This window comes from Branchiostoma floridae, chromosome 10, assembly GCF_000003815.2.
Source record: "Branchiostoma floridae strain S238N-H82 chromosome 10, Bfl_VNyyK, whole genome shotgun sequence".
NCBI lineage: Eukaryota > Metazoa > Chordata > Leptocardii > Amphioxiformes > Branchiostomatidae > Branchiostoma > Branchiostoma floridae.
In genome coordinates, this window is record NC_049988.1 from 5,039,855 (window position 1) to 5,055,122 (window position 15,268).

The following is a 15,268-nucleotide window of genomic DNA, read 5'->3' on the forward strand; positions in this document are numbered from 1 at the left end:
TGTATATCAAAACCCTCTGTTTGGTTCCATGTCAAAAGTGGTCAAGGCATACTACTATAGAAGATACAATCTAAGGCAACAACTCTACTGGCAAAAAGGCACTAAATGGTTAGTTGTCAACCAGCATGTCCATATTTGTTACTCACTGTGGCATTGTTCCAATCATTTGTCTCTAAATCATACATTGCACTGATTTTACTGCAGTTCTTACACTAGCTGCTAGAGGTCCTACACCATCAACAACCTTCTATTTCTCTTGTATCTACAGAAAGCTCTACAACACAGAAGTAAGTTCCTGCACACATTTTCAACCTGGTTGCCTGAACATTGCTTTTTATAGACTCTGTGTACAAATGTTATAAAATACCATCTTGTATTACAGTGCTTGTCAAATATATATTGTGACTACTATACATTCCTTTTAACAAGTAATACCTTTGTTTCTATATTACTCTTAAAGATTTCAAATGGGATTGAATCTTACAATACGTACATGTAGCCAGAGTTATGTACAGAACATGTAGTTCCCACATGTCCCAACGGACATTCAAAATAACCTTAAAAGTTCACACAGAACTGTATGAAGGTACATGTGTAAGTCTACAAGAGGGATGTGTACCATTACTTTGTACCAGTCCAAAATACCAGGTCTTGTTTTTCAGATACCGTACCGTTCACACTAAGTATTTGATTAAAATGTGGGAAAGACCAGTAAGTCTTACCACAAAGCTGGAAATTTAGCACTGGTAAAGACAAATTTGAAAAATGATATCAAATCTTTGATATGAATATCTTCCGGAAAGACCTAGGGCACAAGATAGTTCTGTGTCAAGTTGTCAACAGTTTTGAATTAATAATCTGTCAGTATTGAAGAGCACATGTCGCTTTGTTAAATAGTTCAGGTATAGGTCCGGACCTGTACCTGAACCTCTGGAACCAATTCCTGTACCTGATGTTACATGTATGTTTAGGTACACATCCCCAGTCTACATATCCACAGATACTGATCATTCATACATTATGCTAAAGCTATGGAAATGTTTGATAACGTGTACTGCACAGTCTGAAATGGCTTGGTTCCCACTCAAACCAAAACCTGTTCCCTGTATGTCCACTTGTTTAACCAGAGATGCACAAATAATGTTCTCTATAGTCACATTCTTGAGAGGCTCATTGTACATCCCTCAACATTGGGATGAACAAAAATCAAACAAGTCTTTTTCAATACAGTACAAATTAGTTTTCAATGCGGTAGTCAAAACATTGATGATCACTTATTTCTGGTGGAAAATTAATCTTCTTTCTGATGTCTAACCTCATGTCCAGCACAAATTTGATACAAATGAAAAGAAAACTGCCCCAGGAACAGAATGGTCCTGTAGTGAACTTCTCTCTGCTTCTCACCATGACACAACTACACATTTGATACCAACAGCAGGGAGATGGCTGAGACTGAGTAGTATGGTGTGATCCTATCTCCTGTTGTGACTGGGGAGGTGCACGTTGGTGAGCTGCCAGTGCTGTGAAGACTTTCCCGGATCACACGGCTGCATAGACGGCTCCTGGGGCGACCCGCTGTGGGGCTTGTCCAGACACTGGTTACTGTTCACATGCTTCAGGAGCTGGATCTGGGGTAAGGTAACGGTAAAACATATTTATTAAACATCATTTCTTTTAAATACCATCATGCCACACCAATTTAATTTGTTGCCTCTCGGATTTTTTCACAAAAATATTGGGACAGTAGGTAAAAAAAAAGAATTTCAAAGAAAAAAAGTCTGGGGTGAACTTATATAACACAAAAAAAGGTTAGTAGTCATAGAGTTTTCTGCTTTTCATGGCTCTTAGTTCACTTTATTTTTCGCTTCTTTTTTTGTTACACGCACCACCAACTGCCACTGTCACTAGCTGCACCTTGTTTCCCAGAACATGATGTGCCGCAAGGCACTTTGTCCTGTGTTGGGGATCCGCCAGTCAATCCGCCATGCAAATTGATGGTGGTCAAATATAGTTCAGGGTCTAAAACTTCAAGATTTTTTTCCTGGTCAAATGGGTAGAAATCCTGGCAGTTTTGAGGTGGGTGTGACAGGGGAGGGTTTCTACTTTCTGATTAGGGCCAAAAAGCTGAGTTTTTGTGGTTGTTAGGGGGTATAAAGTTGGGACTTTTTTGTCCTAGCACATGGCCGCCTCACTGGGTTGTGGTGCGGTTTTGAGGTCAAGGGTCAATCTTTCAGTTTCACGGAAGTTTGTGCCGTTTGATTCATGGCGAAATGCGTTTGTTTGGATAGCTGAGATGTCAGGCTTTCATATGAGGGTATGTTTGTGTGCCAGTAACGTCAGAAAGTTGAGTTATTAACAGTTGCTTTCTCCTCTTTTTGGCATAGGAACCCATTGTTAAGAGGCTGTGTATTGAATCACTGGCGGATGCCCTGTTACAAAGAAGAAGAAAACCTACTTTTTCATCATATTCCCAGAGTTGGTTGCCGCCCAGATGATGGCACTTGAAGAGCATGACAGGTCCTCCAGGTTTGGACACATCAAGGCACAGGTCATCTGTTCTCAGCTCTTTCTCTTTAGTATAGGAGAACACCTGGAAACATAGCACCACATTCTCAGGGCAGGACATTCACCGCTTCAGTTTAGGAGGCCATTATTTGTAAACTCAGATTCACACAGCAACAATTACATTTTTGTATAGGTAATCAATGGCAGCACATTTGCTTATAGCACATTCAACATACTAGTCTTACAGTTCCACTGTAGATTAGTAGAAAGGCTGGAATTCTAGGCATCCATAGTGAAATACAAGCTACCACCAACACCACTAAGGAAATAAATTGACCTGCCCATCTTTCTTGTCTTGATTAGATTTACAATGTGAGGGAAAGCCATTAGAGGGTTAGTAACTTGTTAGTTGAAATCGTTAATATGTGCAATCAAGCAAAATGAGAAGTGCAAGAAGTTGATGAGATTATCATTTCCAGTAATTCTCAAAGCCATTTGTAGAAATTATACATTGAGGAATTTTAAATCTTTCCCGACTTTATGGATCACTGAACTGCAAAAATGATTCAACTGCCATGACTCAATGATTATTAAAAGAAATCCTTGATTCCCGGGATCCAAATAAACACTGTAAAAACTCTGAACATATTGTAGGCTCCATATTAACCAGTGAACATTTCTTTTTATTTACACTGTAATATGAGGTAACAATAAAGCTCAGGGCACTATCCAGACTTGCTGACCAAAGAACTACAGCTAAGAAGAAATATAGTAATTGCAGTGACACTACCATCTTGTGAATCAAGTTTAATCAGCTTTCTGACATTTAAGAAATGTGCTTCATCTCCTAAACTGCACAGATTCAAAGGCTGAGGACCAACATGGGCCTAGTTATGTTGAACAAGCACAACCAAGGGCTTAATAAATCCGACATTAATCTTACACTGTGACAGTGATTTTCATCAATGCATTACTAACTGCTGTGTTATGTCTATGCAGCTGATCTGTTTTCTATTGATTTTTGAAATTGATAATGATTTGAGTTAGAGCAGGGCTCTAGCCAGCTCAAATTTTTTTTCCGTCAGCCAATTCCCATTGTCGCAAAAACCCTATTCCAGGAGTTAAAGAGAGACTGAACTGAGACTTGAAAAACGGGTTTTAATGCAATTATCGTATGCGAAAAAAAGGGCACCGACACACTTTGTCAACAATAATAACAATAGCAAAACAGTGTGTGGCTTTTACGGTCGTGGACTTCCACCAAGGAGCTTTTATCAGATTTTTGTCCATCAAAGTTGACGGATTGGTTTTAAAATTTTTCTGTCACATGCAGCAAATTTCTGTCAATTGACGGAAAAACGAACGCTGGCTAGAGCCCTGAGTTAGAGACTGATTGATCTACAGTTGGTGACCAAGAAAGTGACCGGCAATCACTAGTACTGTTGCCATGTCTTTCAACAGACAGACAACATGATAATCATGCAACAGTTACTCAATTGTGAAAAGTCGAATCAGCAAGTGACAGTATCACTGATTGGGTAGCAGTAAGATGCCACACCTAACTGTTGTGTACAAAAAAAAAAAAAAAAATTGACAGTTAGTGCTGCCTACCTGACAGTGTACACAGGAATTGGGCTGATTAAAAAGAGTAAGGCCACACCAGTTTAATTTGTTGCTTCTCGGATTTGTCCATTAAAATATTGGGGAGGTTGGTCGAAAAAAAAAAAATTTGAAAAAAGTCTGGGGTGAACTTATATAACACAAAAAACAAGAGTTCAGCTTTTCATGGCATAACTTATCCAATGAATCTCTTCCTTTGATTTGATACCACTGTTCTGATCATGTGACTACAAAGAAGCTCTCTGATTGGTTTATCAGCAGTATGTGCCCCTGGAATGGGTTTTTTACAGGTCTGCATTTTGCAAAATCTATATTATTTTTCTTGGGACTAATTTTTTTTTTTTCAAATTAGAAAAAAATAGGTCGGGAAATTCGAGAAGCAACAAATTAAATTGGTGTGGCCTTAAGTCTCGTTGACAAAAACTTCAACATCTGGAACCATGTTCCAGACTTAAAAACCATCTCTCGCTTATATTAAGCTGGTGTGTTACGCCGAACGGCGGTTATACCGGCTATATAGATACAGATACAGATTTTCTTTTTTGTTCTAAACCATGTGCAAACTTCAATAGATTGGGAAATGTGTGCTGAAAAAGTATTATTTGTGTTCACAACTGACAGTATATAATTTTGTATGTATACCCTAGTTTATATTGCTTGTAAAATTTGTGACAACAATATGTTACTAAAAAAAAATAGTATTTCTAGCAGACACATGCCATGGGTTCAGGTTCAGACTTACATAATGTATATGTCCTGACCTGAACCAGACTTGCACCTGAACCTGAGTTTTGGTAGGCAGCACTATATTGACATTTCAACTAGAAACATATATTATGTAAGGTAATTATGCAGGACTTAATTTGCTGATTGAAACTTTTCACTTGAGTTGTTATCTGGGATTTTAATCAAACCTCCCTGCTGAATGGATAGCAGTAGCCTAAATTAAGAGGGGAACTACCGGCACATGTATTAACTGATCGTTGATACTCAAAATTAAGGTTTCTCTACCTTTTGGTTAGAAAGAAAGAAAACTGGAGGGTACACCACATACCTGGGTGGACTTTACGTCTGTTACAATCTGTGGGAGTGACAGAGAAGGGATGCGATGTGAAGCCCACCTTTGTTAGTGTGTTAGTCAGCCGACAAGAAGCCCTTCTCTCCTGCTTTATTTTCATAACTCAGTCTGCACGTGTCTTTGGACATTTTTCATCATTTTTCACGATAGAACTATACACAAGTTACTGGGGAGGTAGAGTCATGGACTTCAGTGAAGTCAGTATTACAAGATGATGATTTGAGGGGATGAAATGTTTTGGTGCTGACATTACTCACATATTCTATTGCATGTACGCACTTTATCCTATTGTAAGTCAAGCAAAATAAAAACAAAAAGCAGATTCTGAATGAAAAATATATGATTGCAGTTAAGTTAGACAAAAAAGCAAACAAAACATAGTACAAAATAAAGAGGTGAAAGGACTTCTTGGTGACTGAAAATCATTCAAATAAATTGGTGCAATTGCAAACATTACCAGATGAGTATGTTCCAGTTACAAACTCCTACATGCATTTTACTGCTACTGCTATGCACATGTCTACTTGTGAATTGATTTATTGGCTTCGGTTCTCTACAAAACTACAAGAAAAATGGGCAGACGGAAAAGACAAACCAGGCAGAAAGGAACACACAAAGGTAACAATGACAGATAGCAGCGTGATAAAACCAGCATGAAATTAGTTCCTAGAGGAAATGGTGCATGTTACAATTGATATACTATGTAACAGCTCACAACTATGGTATAGATGGATGTAAATATTAGTAGTGTATTCCATTTCAGACAGACACAGGAGGTAACAACTGTTACTGCCCAATTCTATCAGTTCCATGAATTGTTACATTGGGTTGGTAGATCATATACTTGGATGTAACCAGGGATGGAAAATTGATCAGCTATAAGTCTGTGAGCTCTATGACATTTTCAGCAGTAATATGCTCTGCGTTCTTTCGATCATCAAGCAATTTTTAGGGATCAGTCAAAATTTGCAGGTCAATGTGATAAGGGTAGATTTTGAAGCATCGATAATGTGAATCATACTCGATCCTCTATTTTGAAATTCTGCAACCTTCTGTCGATCAACACAAAATAGCCAAAGCTGTCCAGGTCTACTGTGTGCCAGAGGTGTATAATTATACTGTTGTACCTTTAGTTAGTAACTATCAAAATATTGGCTTTGGCTGGTAAAATATTCCATGGTCTGTACAAGAAACTATAACCTCTCTGACAGGCATGAGAGATGGAGGTTAGGACAGAAAATCCCAGGGTACAAATAAGAGCAGACTGAGATGAATCATATACATGTAGACTGAGGCAACCCAAAGAGCAGAAGGGATTACTCAGGACACCATGAATTTGCCTGCAGGTGTAACATATGTGGAAGATAAACAGTGAGAAAAGGTAAATCGATAAGAACAGGAAACAAGAGCTAAGTACACTTGTGGAGTCATCCATCAAAACGTCTCACATGCAATCCTTTGTGAAATATGCCTTACACTAAGTCTTACACTTACGTAGACTCCAATATGTGCATTGCATCTTCTGGCAAAACAGATGGGACCACACAAAAAATACAACTTCATTTTGAGGTAGTAAGAAAGGTTGAACAATTTTTGTGATTTTGCAGAAAGAGTGTGGTATTTCAAACTATAACTTTTATTCTTTTAAACCTTCTTCTCTGACTAAAATTGAAATTGATTTTTTCATGACATTATATAGTACAGTAGAAGCCATTTAATTGCCCCACCCAATTTGCAAGCGTACTTGTGTGCAAAAATAGGAAGCTACAAAGTTGGACCGTATACTGTATACGCTGCAGTGAACAGAGCACATTTGTGACTGACACATTACTGGTTAGCCAAGATCACTGTCCATGCAGTCTAATACTGGGACAGGTTTGACTGCTTACACTATATGGTTAAGTACACTGTGCTGCACTACATATCCAGAGGATAGAAACAGTTACATGTACATGTAGATCAGTGACACTGACAGTGCCATACCATCAAAAGTGACTACAATGTCAGTCTGTAGAACCCGAATCACTGTCACAGTGTGGTTTCCAACTGGCTGCTAAGAACTTAAAATCACTACAAATTTTCTCCTTAACGAAAAACTGGCTTCTACTGTATCCATATTCCAATTTTTGTTGTTGCAATTAAGGTCAAATATTTGCTGATTTTACAGCTGCTTTGTATGGTTTATATAGTGTGATCGAAAACTCTTGGAAGTGGACAAAAATTGGTGTGCGCCAGGATGTCATCCATCATGGAAGAACATGACACAGCTGTGAGTTGTTGAAGAAAGGGCAAGAATTCTAGCTGGTAAAACCCTCACATCCTCATTGCCACTGTATTTTTTTTTACTCCATCACAAATCAAAAGCAGCATTTTTAAACTCATTCAAGTCTTAGACAACAAATCCTTCCTCTAAGACTTTAATTGATAAACTATTGAATAATATCAAATGACAGAAAATAATCATAGTTGACATTTTCATTCAATAAACTGTGATTAAAAATGCTGCACTAATATTGTAGTGCTGGTAATTTGCATGCGAGTGGTCCCTGCCTAATCAATATCACACTTAACCTTGTGTTGGATGGCTGGTCCTGTCTAATATCCTACTCCATCATCCTGACTGGGACTGACACATGGTCCCACCGCGATGCACACAGCAGCGCAATCTGGAGTAATCAATTCTCAGGCCAGACAACATTTCACCCATGTTCAACACGCTAATGTTTGGAAGCTGTGTAACACCCACATACATGTAGGGGTGGGTACTGGTACAGAACATTCAGGTCCAGGTACGGTTTGGACCTGAACCTGGACCTGATTCAGTATGTCAAAACTTGTGAATGGACGATACTCAAAATGGCCCACTTGGCAACAAAGAAATCCGTTTTGTGGAGTATTTGACTCCCACTGGCGTTTTAAAGGCTAACTGCCTGTCTGTACTATTGACTGCACAACTTGGTAGAAATGACTATAGACTCAACTCTACTTCCTCGGAAGGTAAGCCCTGAAACGTGTGAATGCCTGATTATATAATCTGTTCATTTTCCAATGGGTCCAACATCTGGTCCACCAAATTTTTTCAGGTCTGTTTTTTTCTGGACCGGTCCAATAAGAAACACCAATTTTGGACCGGTACAGTTCCCAACCCTACACCCACAGTTAATGTTTTCAGACTGAAGGAACTGGGACAAATCACAACATGGCAGAATGATACGGAACAATCAGTTTTTAGGCCAGACAACATTTCATGCATCTTCAACAGTTTACGGTGCAAACACATTTGGTAACTTACTTCCAGTAAAGCTGTGATTAGTAGATCAGGGGGCTTGAAAAAATCAATTATAGCATACAGCCAACAAAGTAAGAAGTCCTGGACCTGATGGCTCTATTTTCACTCTCTGACACTGTATATATTACCAACGGTACAGACATTCCTTAAGTTTAGACCACATAACAAATTGAACAGGTGTGGCCAAAAGGCAAACCCAAATCTAAACATTAGATGAAGCAAATAATGGAGTGAGAAACCCTTTACCTGATAAATACATGTAAAGCTTTAAATTTCAAGTTCCACAACAGAAAGATGCTATCCATAGTGTCATTGCCACATGATGTACTGGATATTACTACTAACTGTTAACAGTAACTTTAACCCTGCCATGAGTGAGTGAGTGAGAACTTTAATCTGTGACTTGAATCATAACCATCCACTAAGTAGACATGTCCCTTTGGCACAAGATCCCTGCTGCTTGGCTACATGAATCTGGATCAAATTCTGTGGATCTGTGGGCCTGAGTTCCATTCTAGCAATGTCTAGAGTCAGTCCAAGCTTGTACATGTTGTAAGCACTAAGGGATTGCATTCGTCATTTTGGATGGTGACGTAAAGAAAGCGGCTTCATATATAAGAGAGCTCCAGGCGTAAGCCTCAAGCATCAAACCTCAGAATGTAAACACACTTATGGAGAAGAGGGGGACCTACTGTGCTACAAGCTAATGAAAAAGCACAATTCTCCTTCGGAATCCTTTGTCTTAGGTTCAACCAATACTGTGGTTAGAATTACAACCATCTACATGTACTTGGCAGAAAGCCAGGTGATAACTTCAGGACTTTATGAGCTAAGCTGGGGCATAATTCTTTTGTCTGTACATAAATGGTAGAATACTAAAACATGCATTAATCTCATCTTTGCATCATTAGACACAAAAGGGGATGCTGATTGAATAAGAGATGAAGGATAATGAAACAAGAAGCGACAGAGGGCTAAGTTCTCAATGTATTTTGTACATAACCAGGCATGATTATGCATCAGATGTCTATCAAGTCAAGTACATGTGCACTGAACACACACAGAAACAGCATACCATAGAAGATTTGCAATGGCCCTGAAGCTTGATAGCTAACTCTTGGTAGATAAAATAGAAGACAAAAGAAAACACATATGGAATAAAGATGGTAGACAGTGTCAATTCGGATACTAGAAAACTGCACATGTCATGCAAAAAGCCAACCCCCTTGACAGAGACGGATGGAGGGCAGCAATCAGACCGAAACATCTTGGCGAAACGTCCAACCCCTGGAAGACAGGGAACAACGGACGCTAGACCGGATAGTGAGTGAGTGAGTGAGTGAATAAGGATTGTAGGAAACACAGGTAACCATGACAACCTACCTGGTTCCCGCCCATGCCATGGCAGCTGAAAATGCCAACTTTCTCATTCTCTTTCCTCGCCATGTTGTCAATACACTGATTACTGTCAACATTGCGAATCTGAAAAGAAAAAGGCATATTAAAGTAGAATGTAAATAATAAATACACTGTAAAGTTATACAGTTAGAAGAAATCATGTACAAATGTACCCCTTTTCACATTTGTTTTAAGTTGGACTACATGACATTTGTTTGGACAATATTTTGAAATGAAGAGATTAAGAGTAATAAAGTGGAGTAGGAGGCACCTCTTTGATAACGGACCCCTATTTTACACCCCTATTTGAAAGACACGTGCAGCCCCAACCAATATGCCATACCCAGGATTGAACCAGGATCTCTCAGTTATACATACTAATTGGAACCAGGAGGTTGCTATATATATATACAAATGTACCAGTTGAGCTACAGTGACATCCCTGTATCACTTCATAGTTTGATTTATTTTAATAATACCTGAAGATAGTAGCCTGGGTACCATCCGGAAAGTAGTTCATTATATACTATATACAGTCGCTTCTAGCTCTGACGTTCATCATACACTACATTTTATATACAGTTGCTTCTCTGCTGTTGTGATCCAAATTTTGAACGCAGATGCTGATTGGTCCCTACACATGAGTGAATTATGGAATGGGTTCAAGCACTTGTTCGAACAGGCGTTCCGTCCGCTTGCGGGAGGGCCTGTTGCCATCGAACTAATGCTCTAGAACCCATTCCTTACTTCGCTCATTAACTGACATTACCACCAAAAGGTTTGAATGTGCAGGTCTCCAGACGGATAGCAGAAGCGAACATAGGAGCGAACTACTATCCGGATGGTACCCAGAAGATAGTGGATGCTATGTGAAACATATCTCCAGTAGCTGTTGCTTGAGTAAGTTTTGTACAGTATAAAGTGGAAAGTCTGACCTCTCCTAATGAGTGATATGAAGTGGGGATCTGGGAGTCTGGGTAGATGTTCTCCAGGTACCACTTGAAGGGTTTACAGTTCAGCTTGTCTCTCAGCTCCTTCCTCCCGGTCACATCTCCATAGTCCACCTTTGTAACTCCTGCAGGAAAGGGCACATTTTAAAGGGTGAGGAAAACTTAAACTGTAACACTTGTTCACCTTTATCCGTGGGGTAATCTATATCTGTTGATTTTTTTTTAAATGGGGTATTTAGGGAAACCACTTAGTCAACAGACAGGCATTTTGATATAACAACGGATATAGATTACCCCTGAACGCTGTTTGATATAAAAACGGATATAGGTCACCCCGCGGATAAAGGTGAACTAGCGTTACTATAATCATACCTTCTTGGAAACGTCCGCTAACTCGTCGATGCCCTCTATATATTTGTTTGGAAAATTCCTCGAAATCCATTCTTCAATGAATTAAACAGAATCTAGGAGTTAGCAGGTGCTTAAAAGTAAGACAGTGTTGGGAAAATATACATGGAAAACCAGGTTGAATTCAAAAAGGGCATATTCATATACAATTGGGATATGTTGCTTCCTGGTGTCACAAAATTTTCATTCATTTTTTCATTTATTTTATTTTCAGGTGTTTCTGTGTACACACAAAATATCTTCATCAGCATTGTGCAACTCTCAATGGTGGGACAGCCCTGAACCTATTATATGGCTATGCCCGAATATTTAGTGCTTCCATCATTTCATGCAATTGACTTCTACATTTTACACAATTTATGCATGGTGATGTTCATTATTGGCTAACTTATGCGTCACAAGTATAAAATTCCTAACATTTCTCAATTAGTGGTTTTGCCATTTTTGCACAGGTTAGAGTCAATTCCACATAATTGAAGAGGGTGTTTCTTGCCTTTTGTTCTAACATTTTTGAACTTTTGTAGTCAGATAATGTATAGAGTTGTCATTGGAAATGTTTCTAAAATTGGTCATGAAAAAAAATTAGAAACAGGATATTGTTACAGTATTGCATTCCCTAACAGTAACACATTATTGTATACACATGTAATCCTTTGCTTGAAATTTCGTTTAAATAACTTGATTGTACATTTTTCTTGGCCTTTTATACTACAAGTTAAGGTTATTTTCTTGTATTTCAATAAAACATGAATCAGTCTTTGAGTCTTTCACAGTATTTCCTAAAACTCATCAATAATGGAATGTAATCCGCAGAATCCTCCAGATTTACAAAGTGGTTGATAGAACTGTGCAGTGTGTTGAGTAGAGGAGCAGCTGTGTTATTACAGTGAGCTCATATCGCATGCATCCATCACTTCTGCTGGGCTGACAAATCTTACTATACAGCTGCCTGGTGGGCTGTGAAGCTGTCTCCAAGGCTCCTGGGTTGCCAGTATTATGTGTCTAACTACTAGATTAGATATTACAAGGGGTGATCAATAATTCTCTGCCTCACCCAGAAATGATAAGCACATCTCAGATTTCGAAGCGTAGATGTCAAGTATAAGTCTTTCATGAATGTGTACCAAAATTCAAATTATTGTGATCATTATTTTGTAAGCGACACCCAGTAATTATGGTAGGTATTGGGAGAGGGGAAAAAAAGTGGACAATTGAGCTGCGACCTGAGGTGTGCGGGTCAATTTCGGCTGCTGAAAGTCAGACACCCACTTCTTTCTGCTTGAAATAGGAAGAGAATCATTATCAAACATTTTGACAATATCATTAATTTTGTTAATAACAAAAAACTTACGGCATGGGGAAGTCAACCCGCACATGTCTGATCACAATTTACCCTTGTTTTTCTCGCCTTTTTCTTTTACCTTCTGATTTCTAAAAAACAAATTAATTTCCTGGAAAGTAATGACAGCAATGATTTGAAATTTGGATGATGTTGATAAAAGGCTTATCATACTATGAAGTTGTGCCTCAAAATTTGAGATTTGCTTATCATTTCTGGGTGAGGCCGAGAACATATTGATCACCCCTCGTACCTTACCGAAGACCTTTGGCTCTTGATACAGATACAGCGATCAGCTGGCCATGGGGCCACAACAAATTTTTTTTTCTTTGATTCCAAAACATTTCAGTGCACATAAAAATCAAGCAAGTAGTCAACCTGGAACTGAGGAGGAAAATTTGCATATGATTTAGATTTATGTATTTTACGGCGAGTTGATTTCTTGGTAGTAGGACAAAGGTGCCTTAAGTCTGCCATTAAAAATGCTCTGTGTAAATAACAGTAAAATAGAAACACAATCATAATCATTTACAAATTTCAAGGTGGAGAGGTAACCAAACACCCACGGATACCAAACCAACATGACCATCACAAAATTGAGACTAGACTATTCCCTTCCTAGCACTGTGTGAACCATGATACAAAATTATTCAGAATTCCTTTTACCAATACTAGCAGTATGTTTTAAAGCAGACCTCCAAATTATAGTATCGTTTTTGCACAATAAAATATGAGAACCAAGACATCAATGTGGAGTCTGGTCTACACTATATAGGTGTGGGTACTGGTACAGAAAATTCAGGTTCAGGTCCGATTCAGGTCCAGAGGATGAGGTCCAGGTCCGGATCTGTATCTGATCTGTATCTGTATCTGTATTTATATAGCCGGTATAATAGCCGTTCGGCGTAACACACCAGCTTCTGATTCAGTATGTGATAGCTTGTGATTGAACGATGCTCAATACTAAATTGGTCCCTAACAATGGTCCCTTTCGTTACAAAGAAATCTGTTTTGTGGACTATTCGACTCCCATTGATGTTTTGAAATCCTACAAGGCCAGCTGCCTTTGTATGATTGACTGTAAAACTTGGTAGAAATGACTATAGACTCTACTCTACTTTGCTCTGTTATTTTCCTCGACCGGTAAGCCCCAAAACGTGTGAATGCCTGATCAGATAATTTGTTCATTTTCCATTAGGTCCAACATCCGATCCACCGATTTTTTTCAGGTCCGTTTTTTCTGGACCGGTCCAATAAGAAAAAACGATTTGTACCGGTACACCCAGCCCTAGTCTACACAGATTAAGATGCATTAAACCAAGACCCTTGAGCTGCTGAGGGTTTGAAAGCTGTAATCAGTGTGGACGGAAATCAATTGTGGCCAAACCACCACCCCCCCTCAAGGTTGGTGTTCTTATCAAGTCTGCCATAAGAATCAATCTTCTTGGAAACATGTCTGTCTGAATATTGATGATGAATGGGTCTCAAAGCTCCATGCACCAGACATGGTCTGTACAATAATGTGGGCATGAGTACAGAATATAAACAAAAAAAATTAACGGAATTCAGTGCCAAGAAACATAAATTTTACAGCATTCATACTATATACAGTACTAAGAAACATACAGTCAAATTGAATTCACACCACTACGGAGAAACATACCAAACCCTCAATCTGCACTACTGCTGGAGGTCAAACCATGCCCGTTTCTGTGGAACCATCCATTTTTTTGAGGATGCAGTGGTCCTTGAGTAAGGTAAGGTAAGGAGAGAGAGCATTTTTTTGCATGGTTTTCTTTACGATTGGGTGTTCATATACTTAATGTCTTGAGTTCTCCAATTCCTTTGAAATTTGCATTTGTATTTATGAAATACATGTATGTTTGTTGTATAGTTAAAAAAACTTGGTTCCTGTAATCATTGAGTCAAGTTTTTAGTCATTTATTGTAGGAATATTACCATTTGGTTTTGAAGACTTTGCACTAGCCTGCACCCCGAGCAGCGGCAGCTGGTCGTCATATGACTTAGAAGTTTCACCCTCAGTCAGAGAGAATATTGCCTCCACTGTATGTACTCCGAAGTTACTCTTTGGTTATTTCAAAATTGTCCTCAAAAGAGCTAAAATCAGATTGTTCCATTATTTTCCATAACTCAGGTCTTCAATAGATACGTCGCATGTAATTAATGATAGGTGGAACAAAACAGATACCAAATATGCAAATGAGGAAGTCATTGGCATAATCTATGCAAAATGGCAAAAATGCTTAATGTTACATGATAGGAATTCTTACTTGTGACAGGTGTACATTAGTCAATGAACATCACCATACATGAATTATGCAAATGCTTAAGTCATTTGCAAAATTATTATATAGTATTATACCGTGTACTTGGTGCTACTTTAACCTGTTTGTTTGCACCCCTTGCTTTGGTTTTCTGTATTTGCTTTCATTTGGTTTTTGCTAGCAGATTAATTGTATGATTTTGACTTATTTCTTTATGATCTGTAGATCATGTTTAGTTTTGTCTAATTCCAGTTTTTGATGTTAAGATCAATTATAACGTTATGATGATCACTGGGTTATATTATTTTCACTTGATTTATTATTGTTTGATGTATAATCTTCATATCCATTTAATTATATTATGATTTGTAAATTTTGACAGGGGAAGAGTTTGTA

The 15,268-nt window shown here is 38.5% G+C and overlaps 1 protein-coding gene across 2 annotated transcripts in view; it reads right to left on the minus strand.

Moving 5' to 3' along the window:
- Positions 1-406: 406 nt before the first annotated feature.
- Positions 407-15,268, minus strand: part of LOC118423860 (polypeptide N-acetylgalactosaminyltransferase 13-like) — a 37,565-nt gene continuing 22,703 nt past the window's right edge. The window contains exons 8-12 of one of the 2 annotated variants that reach the window (XM_035832152.1): positions 10,826-10,965; positions 9,876-9,974; positions 5,180-5,206; positions 2,456-2,590; positions 407-1,628 (exon numbers count right to left, since the gene is read on the minus strand). In XM_035832152.1, coding sequence (XP_035688045.1) covers positions 1,473-1,628; positions 2,456-2,590; positions 5,180-5,206; positions 9,876-9,974; positions 10,826-10,965 — 557 coding nt within the window. In that variant the 3' untranslated portion in view covers positions 407-1,472. The remainder of the gene's footprint in view (positions 1,629-2,455; positions 2,591-5,179; positions 5,207-9,875; positions 9,975-10,825; positions 10,966-15,268) is intronic. The other variant, XM_035832153.1, reaches the window with a different exon arrangement.